We start from the raw sequence: 23,959 nt of genomic DNA on the forward strand, positions 1-23,959 counted from the left end.
CTGGGTTCGTGGTTAGCAACAAAGGTTGTGAGTCAGACTGCGGAGACCTGCATCCCAGCTACCCCAGGCTGTTTGAGCTTGGATATATTCCGGTTCTTGGCCTCAGTTTGCTGGTCTGTAAAGTGAAAGTAATGGTAGTACCTACATTATATTGTTGAGGAGAAAATGTGTGCCTGACGTGTAACTCAATCAACTTCAGTTGCTAAAATATAATTACATTCCTTGATGAGTTTCCTTAAATTTACACAAAATTAAAATATATGACTGTTGGAGCTGGTGAACAAGGAAGAGACAAGTAATCTCAGTGATTTTGACAAGTAAGCCTAAAAGGAATTCAGAGAGATGCAGGAGGGAGCAATCCTGAAAGTCCTTTCAGACAATCCTTTCCGCTTAAAATGAAACCTAATTGCTTTCCTTGCTCCGCAAGGCCTCTACATTATGCGGCCTCTGCCTACATCTCCAGCTTTATCTCCTCTCCTCCTTTACTCGGTCCTTAGGACAAACTGTTCTCTTTGCAAGAAAAGTCTCCAGATCTTTACGAAGTTTGATAAATGGATAAGGCCTAGGGCGGCGGGGGCGGGGCTAGAGCGGGGGCGGGGCGGGGCTAGAGCGGGGGCGGGGCGGGGCGGGGTGGGGCGGAAGCGGGGGCGGAGGCCCAGGAAGTGACGGCCCGGCTGGTGGTCCTTCTGGAGTCGGTGTAGTTCGCGGCGCCACCTGTGCGGCCTCCGCGTTCCTGGGCGATGGAGAATGGAGCGGTGTACGGCCCCACCACTGAGGAGAACCCGGGCCCTGCCAGGGGCGGCCGGAGCGGCCTGGCCGCCTACTTCTCTCTAGGCCGGCTTCGGTTGCATCGGCGCCTGTTCAAAGTCTTGCAGCTGGTAAGTCCGCGGCCGGGGTGGGCGAGCCTGGCCGCGGCAGAGGGGGTCTGGCCCCGGGGCCGCCGGCCTGCGGGCTTGGGAGGCTGCCGAGCTGCTTCTCCTCGACCTGGTTGTTCAGGAAGCGGCGGTTTCCACACCCCCAGTTCCTTCTCTGTCTGCTGGAAAGGGGGGCGTTACCTCCTGCCGCCGGGCTGCCTCTCAGCCCCAGGGTCTCCCCGGCTGGGTCCCCGAGGACGACCTAGGGCCCCGGAGCGTGTTACGCGGGTCCAGGAAATGCGTCGGAAAACCCAAGTCAGCCACTCAGACTTCTGACACTCCATCATCTGTTACGACCTTCGTCTCCTCTCCCAGCTGTTACCCTGCAGTATCGTCCAAAATGCCTGTATTTAGACTACGACGTGCTTTGTGTTTATCTTCCTCTGGTTCTTGCGGTTTTCCTGGTACGAGCCCATGGGGCAGTTTAATTTGTTGAACAAAGTCTTCCGTTACTCCTCACGGTATTGAGATGTGTGTATTCAGTAAATTGTCTCCCAGATGTCTTATATTGGCTGGAAAAGAATTACCTCTGAAGGAGCGATATGTGTGTACGAAGTACAAAGTGAAAGGGACAGCTTGTATTTGTGTGCAGGTGGCAAAAGTAGGGCATGGCATACCTCTCCCTCAATTTTATTGAGTTTCCGTTTACTTTAGGCAGTAAACGCGCCTTCACCTAGTAGTGAAAATGTCAAAACACCTTTGAATTTTAATTCACATTACACACATGCTGACATCCAAGTTCTGTTTTAACCAAGGTGACCATTTTCTGGAAGAGGAAAAATCAGACTGCCTGGAACGTTTGTAAGTTGGTTTTGTTTAATCATCTCAAGTAAAAATAGCCAGTTGGTTTCCTTAGGAAGAACTTAAGTTCTTAGAATTCCGATAACCAGAACTTAACTTTCTTGGAACTCAGATGGCCTATTTTTATTAAAGAGAAAAATAGCTGTCAGAAAACCGGCACTACTTATCAAAACGATCACATCTGGGAATAGTTTGGAAATCACTGGAGGCAGGTGACAGTGTGGCCTGTGGAACCCAAGAGGGTCTGGCTCTCTCTCTTTCCAGCTTCACTTTGGGTGGTTCACACTGGAAACCTTTCAGTTCTTTCCAGGCATCAGGGGTTCCCTCCAGCCATTGTTCCTTTGTTATCAGCTGTTCCTTCTGCCCAGAAGTGCTTCTTTCTGTTCTTTTGTCAGTTCGAACAGGACTTTTAGATATCAGCTGTGTTCCTCTGCAGTAGAGCTGAAAATGTTTCTACATGAATAGTAGAACTCTGTTGAACAGAAAAGAATTCATATTCATCTGAAATATTCTTGCTGCTCTAAGGACATCATCAGTATTGGTGTCCTGCCTCTTAAATCTCCTATTTTCAGTTCTGTTTTTTTCCTGTTTAATCAGAAATGGCAAAGCTACAGTAAAATTTCTCATTACCTTATTTATACTTTAATAAACTGTATTCCATACCCCCGGAAAAGAATACAACCAGAAATTTTGGTGATAGACTTTTGACTGGGTTGTGGAGAAGAGGAGCAGACGAATTTGCCTCGCAAAAGTTGGTAGACTATTCCTGCTTGTTCTCCATCATACCATAAGGAGAAGAGGGAAAGAATAAAAACTAATGTCTCTTTTTGAAATCCATTTACAGGCATATCTCAGGTACGGTGGGTTGGGTTCCACACTGCCGCAATAAAGGGAATATCGAGTCTAATGAATTTTTTGGTTTTCCAGTGCATATAAAAGTTATGCTTACACTATACTGTAGTCAATGAAGTGTTCAATAGCGTTGTCTACAAAATATGCATACGTTAATGTAAAATATTTTATCGCCAAAAAATTCTAACCATTAACTGAGCTTTCAGTGAGTTCACTGATCACCATAGCAAATATAATAATAATGAAAATGTTTGAAATATTGCAAGAATTACCACAGTGTGACACAGAGACCTGAAGTGAGCAAATGCTGTTGGAGAAATGGTACCAATAGACTTGCTTGACTCCTTGTTGTCACAAACCTTCAATTTGAAAAGTGCAGTAAAGCAAAGTGCAGTAAAATGAGGTATGCATTTATTTCTTTATGGGGAACTTGTAATGTTATAAGAATACTTTCTCTTTTTTAAAAAAATGTTTATTTGTTTTTGAGAGTGAGTGTGTGAGCTGGGAGGGGCAGAGAGAGAGGGGGACAGAGGATCAGAAGTGGGCTCTGTGCTGACAGCAGCGACCCTGATGCAGGGCTCGAACTCACGAACCACGAGATCATGACCTGAGCTTAAGTCAGACGCTCAACCGACTGAGCCACCCAGGTGCCCCAAGAATGCTTTCTTTAAAACAGATTTTAAAAAATATTTCATTATTGCTTTCCATTTTGATTGTTGTCTTTTAGTTCCTGCTTTGTTTCAATAATGTCCTTTATCTTTTCACAACAGTATATTGTAGGAGTTATGCAGAAAGTGCCAAGGAAGTTATATATGAAATAAAACTGTCATCCAGCTTGGGCAACAGGCAAAGTTTTCTTTGCTAAAGTAGAAGTACATTCTTAAAAGCCACATTCTGCCTTTAGGTTGTTTTACTTTAGATAACTTTTTATTTATTTTATTATTTTTTTTAAGTTTATTTATTTTGAGAGAGAGCACGGAAGCCAGGAAAGAGAGCGAGACAATCCCAAGTAGGCTCTGCACTGTCAATGCAGAGCCCGACTCAGGGCTCAATCTCATGAACCACAAGATCATGACCTGAGCTGAAATCAAGAGTCAGCCACTTAACTGACTGAGCCACCCAGGCGCCCCTAGATAACTTTTTTTTTTTTTAATTAAGTAGCTTTGCAGAGAGCTCCAATAAGGAAACTACTGTAATGGAGAACCCCATAATTGGGAGAGGAGGTACTTTAACAAGGGAACTGGAAGTCATGTGACATTTTATCCAAAATGTGGTGCATTTCTGTGTTTGTGTGTGTTATTCCAGACCCCCAAATCTTACCAGATTCTGAAAACCCCAAAAGAGAAAGGAATCTTACTCTAAAACTTAAAAATCAGACTCTGCCTACTTAGGACATTCCTAGAGTTAAAGGAGACTGGATTAGCTTTCCTCTGAGGTTCTTTTCACTGTGTTAGATTTTTACAAATCTCTGGCTCTGGGGGGTGCTGGTACAGAGCTGAACACCAAAGAGGTACAAGGGGAGCCTACAAACCGAAGGAGAGGTCAAAGATAAAAGAGCATGACTAGCTCTTGAGTTAGATACTTTTGGAATTGCATAGCTGTGTCTACTACCATTCCTTTAAAACTTTTATTTTGTCAAAGGCTTGTCCAGAATATAAACATCCGTTACCTACCAACTGCCCTTCCAGAGCCAAAGAAGAAATAAAGACTCAGCTGGGAATGCAGTGTAAGGAGTCATTGCAGTCCTAAATTTATGCAGTTTATTTATCAGTGTATTTTATCCTTAGATTGGTCCTTCTGCTAGTGTGTGTGTGGGGGGGGGGGGGAGTTGTTATTTTTGAGGGAGTTTGTTTTTGTCTTAAGGGGAACATTGCCACTGGCCACCTGATTCCTTGCTAGTAAGCTGGTGCAGTGATCTAAATCTGTGCAATATTCTCTCTGCAACAAGCTGGCACTGTGTGCATGGTACCAGTTGAATGTCCTGATGGCTGCACAGTACTGTGATTATAATGACTCTTCAAGCAAGCGGTTTGCTTTAGAATTCACCAGTGATTTAAATTTATCAAATTATAAAATGAAGTTAGACTCTGTAGGTCCCAAGAAACAAATCACCTAGAAGCAGTTTATCTTATAATGGTGTCCTTTTCACCATTAAATGTGAAAATTGATCTGTACTAAATTGAAATGCTATATTTTTACCTTGAGGAAGATCCATAATGTCAGCAAATTATATCTTTGAACCTTTGTGAGAGTCAATATTTGCCTAAGGCAAGGGAGGCTTAGCCGAACTTCAGGCTGACAGATTTGTTTACTTGGATCTTACATATGACTACAGGTTGGTTTTTTTTGTTGTTTTTTTTTTTAACGTTTATTTTATTTTTGAGACAGAGAGAGACAGAGCATGAACAGGGGAGGGCCAGAGAGAGGGAGACACAGAATCCGAAACAGGCTCCAGGCTCTGAGCTGTCAGCACAGAGCCCGACGCGGGGCTCGAACTCATGGACTGCAAGATCATGACCTGAGCCGAAGTCGGCCGCTCAACCGACTGAGCCACCCAGGCGCCCCTGACTACAGGTTTTTAGTAGCAAGGTCATTAATTCACGAATTAATATAATTTTGTAGTTGGAGCCTTATAATGAATGGCGAACATTAAAACATTCTCTTTAAGGCGTGTGGTTGGCTCAGCCCGTTGGGCGTCTGATTCTTGGTTTTGGCTCAGGTTGTGATCCCAGGGTCGTGAGATCAAGCCCCCCCCCCCCCCCATCGGGTTCCATGATGAGCATGGAACCTGCTTGAGATTGTTTCTCTCTCCCTCTGCTCCCCTCCCCTGCTCATGCTCTTTCTCTCTCTCTCTCTCCAAAAAAAATTTTTTTAAAGTTCTTTTTATGAGAAATGCTTTAGTTGTAGACTGTTAAAGACAAATGGTAGAGACTTAGTGTTTAATAACGACTGTTAATTTTAAGGAAGACTGAAGTTTCAGAAAGGGTAGTGAAACTGAAACGGAGAGAGACACAGGATAGTCATTATTTGAATGTTTAAATCACCAGAACTGTGAGTAAGCCATGTCTTAGTCACTAAGATTTCCCAAATGTGTTGACCCTAGCACGTTGGTTTTAATGTAACATTTAACAGCAAAAGGGGAAATGCACAGAACTCTGATTGTAACTTCGAAAATCCAGTCTTATAGGGGAAGCCTACACAGATATACATAGTTGTCAAATGAACCTAATAAGCAGTTTTTATGCGGCTGGGGGGGGGGGTGGAGAAAGCACAGAGTGGGAGTCAGGAGACCTGGGTTTTTGGCTGTGCCTGGCCAGCGTGGGACCAGGCCTGTCCGAGATTCATTCCATCACCTGTAGACACAAGGGTAGGAGACTGCCCTCCAAGAGGCTCCCAGCTCCAAAAGCTTGACAATGCCTGTAGTTCTATTTGGGAAAATTTTATGTTATTAGAAGAAGCGGCACTGGGCATACTGTTGTTAGGTACTTAGTATTCATTAAGCAATATTTAATGTGAGGTCTTCATGTTACTGAGAGTAAAACTTTACCAGAAAATAATAATTGAGCCTTTCAACTTACTTTTTTTTTTAAATTTTTTATATTTATTTTTCAGACAGAGAGAGACAGAGCATGAGCAGGGGAGAGGCAGAGAGAGAGGGAGACACAGAATCCGAAGCAGGCTCCAGGCTCTGAGCTGTCAGCACAGAGCCCGGCGCGGGGCCCGAACTCACAAACCGCGAGATCATGACTTGAGCCTAAGTTGGACGCTCAACTGACTGAGCCATCCAGGCGCCCCTTTCAACTTACTTTTAACATTCATCATTCTTTCCTTACCCAGTTCAGTGACCTTACCTCTTTTCTTATCCCTAACCACTTTGGTATTTAATGCTGGGGACTACACATTTCTTGAAATTATTACTTCTCTTAACTTTCACATTAAAAAAATTTTTTTTTTACAAAGTGTTTGTTTACCGAAAAATATACATAAATTAGAAAATACGATTAAAATAAAATAAGCACCACTTTACTACCACCCCCTTCACTTTGATTAATGATTTGGAGTATGTTTACTTGCTTTTTTTTTAAGTTATATATATATATATATATATATATATATTTTTTTTATGTTTATTTATTTATTTATTTTGAGAGAGAGAGTACGTGTGTGTGAGGTTGGAAGAGGGGCAGAGAGAGGGGGAGAAAAAGAATCCCAAACAGGCTGTCAGCGCAGAACTGGATGTGGAGCTTGACCTCAGGAACCGCGGGATCATGACCTGAGCCAAAATCGACTTAACCCAACTAAGCCACCCAGGTGCCCCTATAGATTTTTTTTTTCTTTTTTTAAGTTTGTTCACTTATTTTGAAAGAGAGAGAGAGAGAGAGTGTGTGCGTTTGCAAGCAGAGGCAGGAAGGGCAGAGAGAAGGAGAGAGAGGGAGAATCCCAAGCAGGCTCTGCACTGTCAGCACAGAGCCGGACATGAGGTTCATGAGATCATGATGTGAGCTGAAATCAAGAGTTAAATGCTTAACCCACTGAGCCACCCAGCTGCCCCTGTTTACTTGCTTATTAAGGAGTTTTCCTAAGAAGTGTTATACTTCCTGTGACTTGTTTGTCAGGTGCTAGTTTCTCTTTTCCTTCCTACTCCTGAACTGTGATACTCTTTCACGCCCCACCCAGTCCTCTGCGCCTCCTGCCTTGTAACCAGCTAAACCAGGCGGGCAGTCCCTGTTGCTTTCATCCAGAATCCATACTCCCTGGCCGGATCATCACATAACCTAACACCTGGCTCCTTAAACATTTTTACCATCACTCCCCACCCAGTTAGGTCAGTTGTCCTATTATTTCTGCGGGGCTTACCATGCAAATTCTTGCCTTCATGAATCTGTTCTTTTCTGTCCCCCACCTGGAATGTCCTCTGCCTGTCTAGATCGTATGTGTCTCTTGGCCCTGCTTTGAGTCTCACTTTTCCACTTACCCTTCTCTAGCCACTATTAGGTGGATCCAAGCATTCTCCTGAGATTTCCCGAATTTACAGATAATGGATGTTCAGTTATGAGGTGTATTGTTTTCTTATGCACTGATCTTGCTGCTCCGTCCTTGTGTTCCTGCACATACTACAGTGTTGGATCAATAATACTCAAATACACTTTTTGAAAAAGTTTTTTAAAATTGAGATACAGTTGACATGTATCAGTTTCCGGTGTATAACATAAAGGTACCGTATAGTGCTGTCGGGGATTATACATAGGAAGGTTAGGGGCATCGGACAGAGATGGGGAGTCAGGAGTAAACTTCATACTGAATATAGTTTGTAGTGCCGATCTCTTGGCCTTTAACTTGGGAGTAGGAACTAGTAAATGCCCAAACTTGGTATTGTACCCCTTTAGTCTCTCAGGATGTCCGTGCAGAATCTGCCTTTTAATACCCATCTGAGACTTAAGGTCAGTGAGAATGACTCCTGTTAATAAGCTTGGAACAGGATTGGGGCACCTGGGTGGCTCAGTCGGTTGGGCTTCCGACTTCAGCTCAGGTCATGGTCTCACGGTTCATGGGTTCGAGCCCCGCATCGGGCTCTGTGCTGACAGCTCAGAGCCTAGAGCCTGTTTCAGATTCTGTATCTCACTCTCTCTCTGCCCCTCCCCGACTCGCGCTCTGTCTCAAAAATAAATAAACATTAAAAAAAAATTAAAAAAAAATAAGTTTGGAGCAGGACTTGTAATGAAGACACTGATTGCTGCTACCTGAGCTAGATCCTGCCAGTGTCTTGCAAAGAACAGACAAGCAGTCTGTATGTCTCTAGAAAAGATTTTACTGTCCTATAGGCTACACAGATGGGAGTGTTCCTGATAATCTAATTTATTGTAATAAGAATGGTTCACGATCAACTCTTCTCAGACCCCAGTTAGAGTTTTAGGCTGAGATCTTCTCACAGTTAATTGACTTGTGTACACCTGAGGTATATTTTGCAAATTTCTCATAGAGAAACTGCGAAAAGTTGGGTAAGATTTAACATAGAGGCAAGAATAAAGCAAATGGAATATTAGACATTTAGTATTTTATTATACTGGAGTCATGTACAAACTCATCCTGTAATTATAATTTCAGGAGATTGGGGAAGTACCTTTACACAATGGCTTTCTGGGATTCGTCTTGCTGTGTCACTTTGTATCCCGGGTGCAATGATTGGGAGTGCCTTACCTGACCTCTCTCTGAATGAAGTTGTTTGGGATATGCTGGACTATTTTATGACTCACTAACTTGTAGGAAATCCTAGCAGTAAGATCTGTGTTTATCCTTACATAGATTCTTTTCAGAATTTCGTTGGAGGGGAGAAATCCCTTAGAGGCCTTCATACCAATGTAGGTTTGACCTTTTCCTTTTTAACTTTTTCTTTTGAAATAATTAGATTCACAGGAACTTGTGAAGCAAAATGTACAGGGAGGACCTCTGTACTCTGTGTGTGTGTGTGTGTGTGTGTGTGTACATTTCTCTGCAGTTTTATCACATGTGTAGCTTCCTAGAGTCGCTACCACAACTGTTCCAGAAACCGTCCTATCACCATAGGGTTCCCTCCTGCCACCCCTTTACAGCCACACCTTTCCCCTCTCCCCTGGCCACCACTAATGAGCTCTCCAGCTTTGTAATTGGTTATTTGAAGAAGGCTATGTAAGTGGAACCATGTAGTAGGTAACCCTTGAGTTTTGGAATTTTTTCCACTTTGCATAATTGGCAGATGATCTAACTTGTTGTGTATGTGAAGTTTGTTCCTTTTTATTGCTCAGCAGTATTCCATGTTATGGGTGTACCACAGTTTGCTTCATGGTGGAAGGACATCTGGATGGTTTCCGGTTTCCAGAACTATTATGAATAAAACTGTTATGAACATCCATGTATTGTTTTTTGCCTAAGCGTGAGTTTTCATTTCTCCTGGAGAAGGTAGGAATGCAGTTGCTGGGTCATATGGCAGTCGCCTGTTTAGTTTTTAAGAGACTGGTCAGCTGTTTTCCAGAGTGGCTGTGCCATTGACTTCTTCTTGATGACAGTATGTTGTAGGTTAGCATTTTTATACTATGCAGTGACATGTATCTGCTTCTTTTGGTAGCGCTCTTGGTGCCATTATTATATCTGGTTGCTTCTGGCCTGAGGGGCAAAATGACATTTCCCGATAGGCTTTGGTTTAGGTCACCATCTTGATGGTCTTAACGCTCAAAGGAAACTCCCCTAGCTTTCACAAAACCCACACAACCCACACAACCCTGCCCAACACAAACCTGCCCAAGTGAACCTCTCTTCTTTCTCTTCTTTCTGTTTCTAGAGGAGAGTTAGCCCCAAACCTGAGCCCCAAATCCTACCTATAGAGAGCTTCTTTTCTTCCTCGTCTTGAGACCCACCCATCTTACTGGTTTCTGCCTTTTTAAGCATGCTCAGTTCTCTCCCATCTTGAAATTCCCATCCCTTTGACCTTGTCCACTACTCCCCTGTCTGGCCAGTCTTTCCAAAGTACAGCTTGTGACTGTGCTGGCTCTATCTCACCGCTTTGTCCTCCTCTCACTTCTCACTGTGCAGTGCTGTAATCTTAGCCTCCCTGCCTGACCACACTGCCATGGGCTTGCTGATGTCACCAGCAGCCGCCTGTAGCCCAGTATGATGTAAGTGTTTCAGTGTCGTTCTTACCTGACCTCTAAGTAGCATTCATTATTCTTGATTACTTTCTCTTGGTAGAAATCCTTTTTTCTTGTTCTACTACCCGCTTGGAATGCTGTTCCTGATTGTCCTTTGCTGGTGTCTCCGCCTCTGCCCATCCCTTAAATCGTGGGGTTGCTCAGAGTTCTGCACTAAGCTAGCTTTCCTCCTTCTGGGGGATCTCACTGGCTGATGCCGACGTCTTCATCTCCACCTGCGACCTCTCCCCTGGGCTGTAGACCTGCGTACCCTTTTGCCTCCTAGATACCTTCCTTCGCTCTCTCACAAACCCCTCATACCCAGGATATTTAAAACTGAATGGATTCTCTCCCCAGCACCCTTGCCTCTTAAAAAAAAGAAGAAAAACCAAAAAGACCCGACTCTTCTTTCTGCAGTGAGGCCCCAGTGCATCAGTATCGTGTGTGCATACGACAGTGGGGGTGCTTTCATGTAATGTTGAGTTGCCGAGTTCACCAGAGCGAACCATTGTCCGTTTAGGGCACAGCATTCTGACCCACGCCCCTGTCTGGCACTCTTGAGCACACTTGAGGCCCCTCTTGCGCGCTTTTTTTTTTAAACTAATTAATTAATTTTTTAAATTTACATTCAAGTGAGCATATGACTTCAGGCCCTCTTGAACACTCTCGCCTCTGCCATCAGTCGACTTGTGTTATTCGCAATACTGCTAATTACGCTTTCTATCGTCAGACGTTTAACTAAATATCACACAGACTAAAATTGAGTGTGGAAAGGAGTTGTTTCCTGTGAAAACGAAATTGTATGCTTTGGCAAGTCCAAAAAATAAATTACTAAAGTATTTGCTGTGGAATTAAGTTAGAGCGAGATGCCTGTTGTAGAAGGCTAGTAAAACTTGTCCAAATCTAGAAGGATTCTGCACTCTGCTTCTCAGGTGTCCAAGGCCTTGCTCCACTTCAACTAACATTGGTCTGGAAGTGGTAGTTACAGATGAAGAAAGTGATGAGTGCAGAAAACATGATGTGGAGTTGCAGTCAGTAGGCTCAAACTCCAAGAAAAGCCCAATTTCAAAAGATTGGTGAATAAATGTGCTTTTTCGTTTTAAGTTAAAGCGTTCAAGTATGTTATCTTATTTCCTACTCTATTTATTTGTCTTTATTTATTTACTTATTATTTTTTAAAGTTTTTTTAAATGTTTATCCATCTTTGAGAGACAGAGACAGAGTGCAAGTTGGGGAGGGGCAGAGAGAGAGGGAGACACAGAATCCGAAGCAGGCTCCAGGCTCCGAGCTGTCAGCACAGAGCCTGATGCAGGGCTCGAACCCACAAGCTGTGAGATCATGACCTGAGCTGAAGTCGGGCACTCAGCCGACTGAGCCACCCGGGCACCCCATTTATTTATTTATTTTTAATGTTTATTTATTTTTGAGACAGAGAGAAAGACAGAGTATGAGTGGGGGAGGGGTAGTGAGAGAGGGAGACACAGAATCTGAAGCAGGCTCCGGGCTCTGAGCTGTCAGCACAGAGCCTGACAGCGGGGCTCGAACCCACAAACCGTGAGATCATGACCTGAGCCCAAGATGGATGCTTAACCAACTGAGCCACCCAGGTGCCCCTTTCCTACTCTGTTTAAATGTGTCCTGATAAGGGCTTCTACTGCGTCTTGCAATGATTTCAGACTGTTCTCCATTACTACTACCTGGTCACTGTCTTGCCCTGATTTCCTACATCACCTTCCCAACTGGATGTCCATCCCAGGATCTGCCCTTTCCCCAGTCCCTTCTCCATGTTGTAGCCAGCAAGAACTACTAAAAGCACAGACCTGATTGTGCTGCCCATTTGCGTGAAAATCCTTTAAATCCGATTTTTAATAATAAGAGAGGACATTTAGATCTAGCCTCTGCTTACCTCCCTAGTCTGGTTTAATCATTTTTGTGCTGCGGTCCCCTTCCTTCACACTGGATAGTTGAACCATGCGGACTCAACTCACTGCATGGTTCAGTGGGGCGGGGGGATATATGTATGCATTGGGGTGGGAGGGGTACCAAGCTCTTGCACCTCCAGGTCTTTCTGTGGACTGCTTCTCTGCCTCGAGCTTCTTTCCCTGTCTTTTACCCCCGAAGCTGACCCTCCTGTCCTTCGGGAACCCTCTCCTGACCCCCCCAAGTGGAGGGCCTCTCCTGTGTGCTTTTATAGCAACACGCTGTGTTTTGCCCATTCTGGCCTTTAGCACTTGGTAGTTAATTATTTGCGTACTTGGATTCCCTTCAAGGCAACCGGACTGTAAGTTCTGTGTGGATCAGCTGCATTTAGTAATCGTGTTTGCCCTGGTCTCCACTTCACAGATAGTTGCGTGGACCAGTATGTTTCCTGAACACTGTAGGCTTCTCCGGAAAACACTTAAGTGAAATGTTCTGTTTCTTTTGTAGTTGCTGTCTCTGCTGGCCTTCGTCTGCGAGGAAGTCGTGTCACAATGCACTTTGTGTGGAGGACTTTACTTTTTTGAATTTGTGAGCTGCAGTGCCTTTCTCCTGAGTCTCCTCATTCTGATTGTGTACTGCACTCCAGTTTATGACAGAGTCGATGCTGTCAAAGTCAAGTCATCGGTAAGCATGAAGACCTGTCATCCCTCTATGAAGAACATAGCTGTTTGGAGTCCTGTGCTGTTTTATTGTTCAAACTAGGGATGCTTGCAAAACTCAGGAGCAGGAGAAGACACTATCCATTGTTCCAGTTCTGCCCTTCGGCAACTCCATTTTCCCTGCCAGATGGTGGGGGAGACGGGGGAAAATGGGATGAGAAGGAGGACGGACACGGCCAGGAGTTTACAGTTATGGGTGGTTTCCCCTAACTCCCGTTAGGTATTTTTTAAAAACTAGGATTTTTGTCACTTTTGATTTCTAACATTTCAGTGTGTCGCTCTTGGGCTCTACAGTTTCTCATTGTGTACCTGTCCTGTGCCAGGCATTACGCTGGATGCTAGAGAGAGTAATGAACTAATGTGACGTATTTCTGGAACTTTTAAAATGAAACACCACACAGGGGTGTCTGGGTGGCTCAGTCGGTTAAGCATCCGACCCTTGATTTCAGCTCAGGTCGTGATCTCAAGGTCACGAGGTCGAGCCCCACGTCAGGCTCCATACTGAGCATGGAGCCTGCTTGGGATTCTCTGGCTCTGTCTCCCGGGCCCTCTCCCGCCATGTGTGTGTGCACACTCTCAAAAAAAAAAAATAGTAGTAAAAAAATGTTTTAAAATGTGACACCACATAATCCTACCTGTGGTTTTGATTTTTATTACAAAGAAATTTATCCTGGGGTGCCTGGGTGGCGCAGTCGGTTAAGCGTCCGACTTCAGCCAGGTCACGATCTCGCGGTCCGTGAGTTCGAGCCCCGCGTCGGGCTCTGGGCTGATGGCTCGGAGCCTGGAGCCTGTTTCCGATTCTGTGTCTCCCTCTCTCTCTGCCCCTCCCCCGTTCATGCTCTGTCTCTCTCTGTCCCAAAAATAAATAAACGTTGAAAAAAAAAAATTAAAAAAAAAAAAAATAAAAAAAAATAAAAAAAATAAAAAAAAATAAAAAAGAAATTTATCCATAAGTGGATTAAGGAGGCATTTGTTGAATTCATTGTTCAGAAATTTCCCTTTTAATGAAAGTGCACATTGGAAATTTTATTTTCACAAAATCAGTGATACATAACTTTCTAAACCCGGTCTGCTAGCGCATGTTTTTATTTGAGTATAGTGTGGATTTGTGAGATGACACATGAGATGATTCACACACTGACTGCACTTAAGGAAGGAAGGAAGAATTGAGCATTTTACTTCTTCAGTAGTATTGGAGTAAAACAGTAGTGGTTTGTGAAGAATTGTACATGTCAGGGTCGACATATGTAAGAATTCACATCTCTGAGGGAAAAGATAAAACTTAGGGTAAATTTTTAACTATTAAGAATAAGGGATAGGGGCACCTGGCTGGCTCAGTCAGTAGAGTATGTGACTCTTGATCTCGAGTTTGTGGGTTCAGGCCCTACACTGAGGGTAGAGATTACTTTAAAAACAAAACAAAACAAAACAAAACGGTGTAACAAGATAAATACAAATCAGTAAAATTCTGTTATTGTTTTGAATTAATGAGAAGTAAACATTGGGTCATATATTAGTATACACCTAAGATACTTATTTTTATCTGTACACCCTTTTGTACTACCCTTTATCATTTTGTGCTGTAAGATCTGTTACCTTCTTTTAAAAGAATTATTTTAAGGTTAAAAATTAAACAAAAATTGATACCACACTAGTTAAAAAAGTAACTTTGAAAAAAACAAAACAAAACAGTAGAGTCTGAATCCCATCCATCAAGTCTTTGATGAGCACATACATGCGGATCTTGGTGTGGCCAGTATATGACTGTTCCATTACCTTCCTTGGTAACAGCTGCTGTCAGCACAGACTCGTGTCAGATACTTTATATACTGTGACTTAGAATCCTCATATTGTAATGCTCCATTTTTCCATTGAGGAAACTTAGATTCAGGGTGGTTATGTAACTTGTCCAAAGTTACACAGCTAGGGTAAAAATAAACCGAGATTGGAACCCAGAAAAACCCTCCACACTTTGGATTCCGTTCTGTGGCCACCGCTGAATCCTGTTGGAACCAGTGCCCTAGCCAACTTTAGATGCTGTCATGGCCGATATCAGCCCCCCGTTATCTAGATCTCTGTATAATGATGACAGTAACAGAGCCTATTTATTGTATGGAATATGCATATTAAGATGAGGATACAGAGAATATCTTCGAGCTTTTGGTAATCATATTTATAATCTCTAAGTCCTTCCTTTCTGCAGACAGGTATGTGGTAAGATTTGGGGCAAGTGAAAAGTTAACTTGTGTCTGAGCTGATTGATTTTTTTTTTTTTTTTTTTAAATTTTTTTTTTTTTTCAACGTTTATTTATTTTTGGGACAGAGAGAGACAGAGCATGAACGGGGGAGGGGCAGAGAGAGAGGGAGACACAGAATCAGAAACAGGCTCCAGGCTCTGAGCCGTCAGCCCAGAGCCCGACGCGGGGCTCGAACTCCCGGACCGCGAGATCGTGACCTGGCTGAAGTCGGACGCTTAACCGACTGCGCCACCCAGGCGCCCCTGAGCTGATTGATTTTTACTTCCAGTGTATGAATTTATATTGTAAACATTTAAGATTGAAGTGATTTTTTTCAGTTTTTACTCTCTCCACAGCAAAACAGTATCACTGTCCGTACGAATATTTTTAGAAATGTTTAAACTTTAGTGCTGCATCTGTAGTGTTTAAGAACCTTGATCTTTTTGACAAGAAACAATATTACAGTATTTTCCAGTTTAATGTAAAGTTTAATTTACAAGATGTAAAACATTTATGACATCTTGAGCATTTAAGTTATTTTAGAGTAAGTGCTGATCTTAAAATGCTGGGGGTAGGGCAAGGAATAAATCAGTCATTTCATCCTAAAACAGCCTTTTTAGATATTTTACAAAAAAACTGTAAATATTTTATTTCTTTTGGGTGTTTTGTGTCTATTCATAGCTGATTATTAAGAGTTACAGTCATATATGTTGTACTTTTCACCTAACACTGTAAGGATTCCATGTTTGTTTGATAGGTTTAAAAATCACTTTTACTCCTGACCTGTTACCGGACTCAAATACTTTTTTAATGTCAGAGGTTTTCTGTTTTGAGTGTGTGATGGGGTGGTGATGGTGGTAGTGTCTAGGGAGGACCAATAAGCTTTTTGAAGGGAGAATCGTTTCTATTCCATGCTATTGTGGCTCACATTCTGTCAAGAGTAATAGTAGCCAAAAGTTGTGGGACACTTACTGTGTGCCTGATACTGGCGGTCTAAGCATTTTCCACAGATTAACTCAAATCTTTAGAATCACTTATGAAGAGGATACTGTTCTTATTCCCATTTTGCAGATGGAGAAACTAAGGCACACAGGTAATTAAGTAACAAATTCAAAGTTATACAGCAGGAAGTAGTGTAAGTGGGATTTGAACTCAGGTGGTCTGGTTGCAGAGCCCATATTTATCGAACAGTAAATTATTCTGTCTCAAAATGGTTGTCCTGTTTAATACCTCCTTGAATGAAATCCAAATATTAGTAAATGGAGTTTTATATTTGTGTGTCGCCGATTTGAAATAACATTCAAAGGAATAGGAAAAACAAAAGTATTATAGAAAAACACCTCTTTTTAGAAGCAAAAAGAAAATCTCTTAAATTTTTTTGTAAATGTTACGTGAACAGCGGACAGTCTGGGAATTCTGTGTTGGGTAGTTTTATCCATATTAGGTTTACTGGAGATGCATCTCAGGAAACTCTGAAAGTATCAGACTTAAAACCCTGAGCAATGGCTGTCATTTTACCGGTTTCTCCTCTGAATCGAGTGTGCATGTCAAGTGCTGTTTGCAGTTGGCATCTGAGAGGGAGCCTTACCAGATAATGCCAGAGAGCCCTTGGGAACCCATGGAGAACTTCGTGTCGTGAGCTACATTATGATGAGATATGGAAGCTTCTATAGAGCAGATAAGTTCATCATACAAGCTCATTTTGGGTTACTTACTTGGAACGATTGAAAGCAATACGTTATTCCAGAAAGCTTATGTGTCTAAAAACATACTATTGGCATAATTTTATTTGGTTAATGACAGGTGGTTCATCTGATTCTCTCTTTTCTAGAGTGCTTTCAAAGCACTGAAGCACTCTCAGAGAGGCCATCCTAGCAGAGAATCCTGATCTTCCTTAACTTATGACGGGGTTACATCCCGATAAAACTCATCGTAAGCTGAAAATACTGTTAAGTCAAAAGTGCATTTAATACACTTAGCCCCCTGAACATCATAACTTAGTGTGCTCACAACACTTACTTTAGCCTGCAGTTGGGCACAGTCATCTCCCACAAAGCCTGTTTGATAATAACGTGTTGACTCATGTCATTGAATACTGTCCCGAAAGTGACAAACGGAAGGGCTGTGTGGATACAGAAGGGCTGTCAGAGTACGGTAGTTTACCCTCGTGATCGGGGGCTGGCCGAGAGCCGCTGCCACAGCCCAGCAGCACGATGGAGGGTCACCCCGCGCAGCGCCAGCCTGAGAGAGGACCCACACCCACAGCTGGAAGTACAGTTCCTACTGAATGCATAGTGTTTTGGCACCAGAGTTAAAAATCATAAGCGGAACCATTGTAAGTCAGGGACCATCTATACTTTGAAAGGGAAGAAAAATTTTTTTGTTTCTGGTTTTTCTTTTTTTGTTTGTTTTTGTTTTTGTTTTTGCTGGAAGGAAGATGGCATGTAATAAATGGCTTTGGAAGTTTTAATATGTCCTAGAGAAAACGACACACACATACACACGCATGGCCTTTTGGGGAACTGCTTTTATTGAAAGATTATCTTGTGATGTGCTCTGAATATGCCCCATCCAAACTATGGATAGCATTCCTTTACAGGGTAATTAATGAATGCCAAGCTTATGGAAAAGTTAGAAGCTGAAGCATGTAAATTTGGGTTGCATGAAAAAGCTGTGTCACCAAAGTTTTTTAAAAGTAAAAGCCAAAAACATTTGCTTCTGTGAACCTAACCCTACTGTATTCTTTGTGCACGTGTGTAGGATTTCTATATTACTTTGGGCACAGGATGTGTGTTTTTGTTGGCATCCATCATTTTCGTTTCCACACATGACAGGACCCCAGCTGAGACAGCTGCCACTGTGAGTACCTTGTATTTTGAACCCTTGCTTATTTTTGTTTCCTTAGAAATATGGAGCTTGGAAAGTACTAAAAGGTTATACAATAGGGGAGCATTGTTCATCTTTTAACTTATTTTTCAGTGTAATTTTGAACGGAGGACCTAAGAGCAAATAAATATGATATAGCAACCTAGAACCTGTGCTTAGAATTTGACCAAGTTTTGTTAATAAAAACCTAATCACTCCACATGTGAATGTGTTCCTGCTAATGGAAGGGGTAGAACTGACTTTGTTATCTGACTTCCTTATCTTCTTTTCTACTTTGCAGTGCAGCAAAAACACGCATACGTGGCAGGTGTAAAATAGCCACACTAGGTGTAGAGAATACACAGGAGAAATGATCGAAAGGTTCAGCCTGATAGATGAGATCGATAAGGAAATGTTTTTATCTGAAATCCTTGGAGGACCAGATTTTTTTTTTTTTTAATTCAGAATATTCTGGATTTTACAAAGGCAGTGCTGCAGAGGGCCTGGGGCAGACCCTGTAATCCAACATGTTAATATTTCTGAACCATGAATACTCACAGTAAAGGGGATAAAGACTGTAAGTAGTTTTGCCTGGTGTCACTTTTGAGCCAAGTAAATCATGAAAACGTTTGAGTTTTTGTAGCTTTTTGGATTTCAGAATTACAAATCAAGGGCCATGTCGTGGATTTGTGAACACAGACAAATGACAATAACAAATCCTCTTGCAAGTCAGCTGGATTCCAATTAATACTTTGTTCATAACAAATTTGAAGTTATAATTAATTGAGTTGTCAGCTAATAGATCATTAAAACTACTCTCAATTATAGAAAACTTAAAAGGAGTTCAGGGACTTGCATGGTTATATCTACCTGTTCATGTGAGCAATTTGTTAGCACACATGTCAAAACAAAACCGAAATTAAATCAGTGCTGAACCTTGACTCATTCTAGCAACAAGTAATACTTATACCTGAACCATAATCATAAATACATGAACCAATCGGTACATGAAGAGAAAGATCTAAGTTTTAATGACCCTTATGGTTAATTTCAGTTTATATATATATATTTGTATTGCAGAGGAGTATGATAGGGTGATCAGTGAAATGTTTTAAGGTATAGAAGTTCATTGCTATAAAATCCTTAGAGGAAGTGAAATAGAATTGAGGAAAGTTGAGCTGAAGAGGGGGAAAAAAGCATGGCATAAAATTCCAGGTTGTTAAAATAAAGCTTATTTGTATAATTAGGTGATGTGTTAGACTATTACAGTATTTAGATTTCATTGGCTATATTTAAGAGTGACTGGTAATTTAAAAACTCAGTATTTATAATAAAAATAAAAATTAAAAAAACTCACTATAATATGCTGGACATTACCTTTTGCAACTTATGAAAAAAATTTACAGACTTAAATTAGTAAGGGAGTCCATTAAAAAAAGAAGAAAAAATTGAAAAGTATGTGAGCAAAAGATCGGGAATATCATTTGTCTGGATGCTACGGCATAGAGGGCCCTGCATGAACTGGGGCTCTCGAGGGGGTCAGGGATGGCTTCACAGACACAGTGACATCTGATCTGTCCTTAAAGCATGTAATATGTTTGCCCAGTAAGGGGATAGATGCCATCAAGCCAAAATGAAGACTCTAGAGAGGAGAAGCGACTTGGCTTTAGAGATGTGGGATTGATAATTAAATTTAGGTTGGATATATTGGGGCTATTTGGGTAAATTGATGAATTTGGAGTTCAGTTTGCTTTATAGTGAAATGAGGCAGGATGCATATTCTTGAGGGGTTGGGTGTGAAAAGTCAAGAGATTGGAACTACAACAAAATATTAAAAATCAAGAACAAACTGCTGGGGGCGCCTGCGAGGCTCAGTTAAATGTCTGACTTAATTTCAGTTCAGGTCATGATCTCACAGTTCATGAGATTGAGCGTAGGGCTGTGTGCTGACAGGGCGGAGCCTGCTTGGAATTCTCTCTTCCTCTCTCTCTGCCCCTCCCTGGCGCGCACGCGCTCTCTCTCTCTCTCTCTCTCTCTGTCTCTCCCAAAAGAAATAAATAAACATTAAAATAATTTAAAAAAAAGAACAAACTGATGGTTACCAGAGGGTAAATAGGTGATGAGGATTAAGGAGAGCACTTGTCGAGATGAGCACCGGGTGATGTATGGAACTGTTGAATAACTATAGACCTGAAACTGACATTACACTGTATGTTAACTAACTGGAAAACTTAAAACTAAAAAAAAAAAAAAAAGCAATAATAAAAAATCATGGAGATGGGGTGCTAGAGGTGGAAGGGACTTTAGCCATCACATACATCAGTTTCTCTTTTTACAGAGCCGTTCTTTGGCCCCCATTTCTTTAAGGGTTTTGCTAGTGAAGAAGATTTCTTCTTAACAGAATTCTCAGAATGCTTGATCGTATGTTAGAGGAGTGCAATGAGGAAGTGATTTAAGGAAGAGGAAGTAGGTTGTGGTGTCATGTTGCTGTGTCATGACAGTGTGACAAGTAACTGGAAAATATTTTTTAGGTAATTTAACTAAAAGTATCTTCAAAATAGAATTTCTGTTTTGATAGTGATCACTTTGTGCCATTTTCACTCACTCCCTACTCACGTATTTCTCTTATCTCACCTGTGAGTCAGTCTAACCATTGCCAATAATCCTGTGTTTTGTATCATTTTCTACGGTTTTGTTTTTCATCTATTAACCTTAGTGTCACAGGTTTGGCACCCCACATCCCACATGCACACATAAGGCAGGACATCTCTCTTTTGTGGAACTTCAACTAGTAGCCATTATTCTAGATTTTTTTTTTTTGTAACTTCTAGTTTTCTGATGACCTTAAAAAGTCTTTTATTACCAGGGGCTGAGAATAACGTGTATAAGATAAAATTGATGAATCGTGTTGCTTGTATAAAACGCTTTCAGAGCCCAGTAGGAAATGTGAGATCACATTCCAAAACTCATCATACAACCTTCGCCCTTTCTTCTCCCCAGGTGTTTGGATTCCTAGCAAGTTTTATGTTCCTGTTTGACTTTGCCAGTATGGTCTGGGAGAAACAACAGGAGTCCCAGATGAGAAAACCTGAGGCTACCAGGAGGACAGAGGCCACTGAACCACTTAATGCTTAAGGACCTAGGGAATAGGTGTTGCATAAGGTATCAGCTGCGTAATGCCTGAGCCCTGGCACAAACTCTTGTAGAATTTATGTAATGGTTAAACCACTTCTTTGGGGGAACAAGGGGAAGGCAGGAAGGCACTTTTATCAATATTGGACTCTGTGTCAGTCACCACAAATTAGGCCAGAGAACTTTTTGTTTCAAAAAAATATATATTTAAATAACAGTTAAAACTTCTGTCAAATGAAATGGTTTTGTTTCTGTTTCAGAGGACAGTTGTTTCTTTAAATCACATAGCTCAACTGATGATCTTTTATTCTGTCATTGAAATACCCAGGCTTTACTGTATCTCACTCAGCCTTAAAATTATATTGTAATGTTTTAGGATAATTATTATTAACTCTTTCTGAGACCTTTTCTAGCATAATAGAAACTGTATGGGAGGTGTTGTTATTTTATACGTAGAAAAGAAACAATATCAGAAACCCTATGTTTATACTGCACTTTGTTGTTGATAAGCGAAAAAAAAAAGATTTTTTATATAATATAACACACAGAAAAATGGAAGAAACTCTCATGGCTAAGGACCAAAGATAAAAAAAGATACACTTCTTGAACAATACAGTGATTATTAAAAATAGGCTTCAACTGCTTACCACTGTCTGAAGAGATAAGTTCATACTGGGAGCTAGGAATTGGTCCATTCCCCTGTTGATATATGGCTCTTCCTACCGAAGTTAATACAGCTGTATCAGTCTGTTCAGCGTTTTCTTTGAAGCCTACCCTCTTTTCAAAACCCCAGCTTTTGATTTTTCATCTATTTGAGATTCTCCCTTTTCTCTTTATCCACATGGTCCATACACTGTTTCATCATCTGACAGAGAGGAGTCTCTGGCCGATGGCGGTTGTCTTTAGGTAGTCCAAACTTTGGGGCCCTTTTAACTGCACAGAGTATGCAGCGGGATCTTTAGGTTTCTTGTTCCCACGTCCGGGATTACTCTGACTTCTCCTGCCCAGGTTAACCCTGAGGATGGTGTAAGGGGCAGCCCAGCCATTCCGCTTCAGACTCGTTCTGATCGTTTGCAAGAATGGCCTCTTGCTGGCAGGCTGTCTTAGAGCCAGCCGGCCAGGGCACTTGGTCCTTTCTGAGCAAGGGGTTCACAGAGTAGGTCTTTCTTGTCCTCCTCTTAGAATTTTGACTCAGAACTCTGGTGTGAAGGCAGTAAGCCCATGTGTCAGGTACTTCAGGACTTTGGTGGAAGTCTCCGGGGCTAGGTGGACCGGGTGTTCCTTCTGAAGGAGTGGAATCGTGTTCCTAGTGAGACCATTTAATGACCCTATCCGTTTGAAATTTCTCATTTGTGTGTGTGGATGTGGCAGGTGCGGTGGTCAGAGTTCAGCAGCACGGCCTCCCACGGCTGCTGCCCTCTCTTGATGACTCGGGACTGTATCCATTTGTTCCCAAGTTTGGATGCTAGTGCCCGTGGTGCTGTCACCACTACCCGCCTAGGGGATAATGAACCCGATCACGGATGCCGTCTTTACTGGGCGTACCATCCACGAGAGGAGAAATAGCTTGGGTCCTGGTCCCAAGAATGAAGAGTGGTTCGAAGATAAGTAGCGAATGGTCAGCAAGTTCTGGAATTTCACCCCTGACTGTACACTGTCATTTTAAATATCCAGACCCAGCTGGGCTTTCACAGCAAACCATCCGGGCTACCTCAGGCTCCCCGCGCACGCACGGGCTTCGTTAAGTTTGATGGGACGTGTCCCAGCCGGCCGCCTCCGTGCAGCACGTCGGCATCGAGCCGCAGCGCTGCTCGCGCTGAGGCTTGGCTTGCGTCTCTTTTATTGGTGCAGAAGTGGGCCTCTTAGCTGCCACTTAACCTTCCCTTTGCAGAAAGATAATGTATTTGCTGGTATTTTGGGTCCCTCTGGAACTTTTCTTCATCCTGTTCTCTATGGGACCCATGACTGGCCCCCCTCTTCTATTGTAGAAGGAATTCGAGTAAAAAGACCACGTGGTGAATAAAAAAAGTTCAAGGAAAACTTGGGACCAAAACCCCTTTGATGTCCGAAAAAGGGCAAACTCAATAAACTGAAATGTCACATAATTTTTTATTAACAGCCATGTTAGATTTGTTCTATTTTATACAAATAAACTGTTTAAAATGGTTCTTAAAGATTTTAAGAGAAAATGCATACAATGTAAGAATTTTATAACTGCCATACTTAAATTATGTTCTGCTTGGGGACTGGGAAATGTATTTTTACATTGTTTATAGCCAATCGCTTTTGTATTTATCAATTTAAATCCTGTGGGTCTTTTTTCTTTTTTTTTTTTTTTTATCTCTCTCAATGTCAAATTTTGTAGTTTTCTTTTTAAATAAATCCATTTTATTGTCTACACCTTTGTAGTTGTTTCATTATCACAGAAGCCTGATGTTGAAGATGAAAACTTTCTCCAGAGTTCTAGGAGTTGGCTGTACAATCTTGGTAAGTACTTTGGTGGGATACTGGACTGTGCGTCTGCCCAGGTGTGAGGCACAGGTAGGAAGTTGGAACACACGTTGAAACCGCCTTTGTGGGGAGCCATGTCTGAAGAGTTGCAAAGGAATGTTACGGACTAAACACCTTTAAATACTTACAAAGAAGCAAATTTGGACTCTCCATCACAATTCTCGTTGTGGCTAAACAATGCTAAAAACAAAATAGGCACATTCTCTTTCAGACTGTTCAGTGACAGAGAAAGTGTGAAACAAAACTGGGGTGGTTCTGGGTAAAGCTGCAACTATTTGTGTGGTTTGCAGAACTCCCGCCTCCAGTCTGTGTGAGAATAACAAGATCTTTATAATCATCAGAAGCTC

The 23,959-nt window shown here is 42.0% G+C and overlaps 1 protein-coding gene across 1 annotated transcript; it reads left to right on the forward strand.

Annotated features, from left to right (window-relative positions):
• Positions 1 to 658: 658 nt before the first annotated feature.
• Positions 659 to 23,269, forward strand: CMTM6 (CKLF like MARVEL transmembrane domain containing 6). The gene is made up of 4 exons (XM_047099421.1): positions 659 to 878; positions 12,656 to 12,832; positions 17,865 to 17,963; positions 20,970 to 23,269. The coding sequence occupies exons 1-4, from the start codon at positions 741 to 743 to the stop codon at positions 21,102 to 21,104; spliced, it is 549 nt and encodes a 182-aa protein (XP_046955377.1). The 5' UTR covers positions 659 to 740; the 3' UTR covers positions 21,105 to 23,269.
• Positions 23,270 to 23,959: the final 690 nt, after the last annotated feature.

Source organism: Lynx rufus, unplaced genomic scaffold (genome assembly GCF_022079265.1).
Source record: "Lynx rufus isolate CCGP_SWC_20201006 ecotype Redwood Valley unplaced genomic scaffold, mLynRuf1.p SCAF_5, whole genome shotgun sequence".
NCBI classification, from domain to species: domain Eukaryota; kingdom Metazoa; phylum Chordata; class Mammalia; order Carnivora; family Felidae; genus Lynx; species Lynx rufus.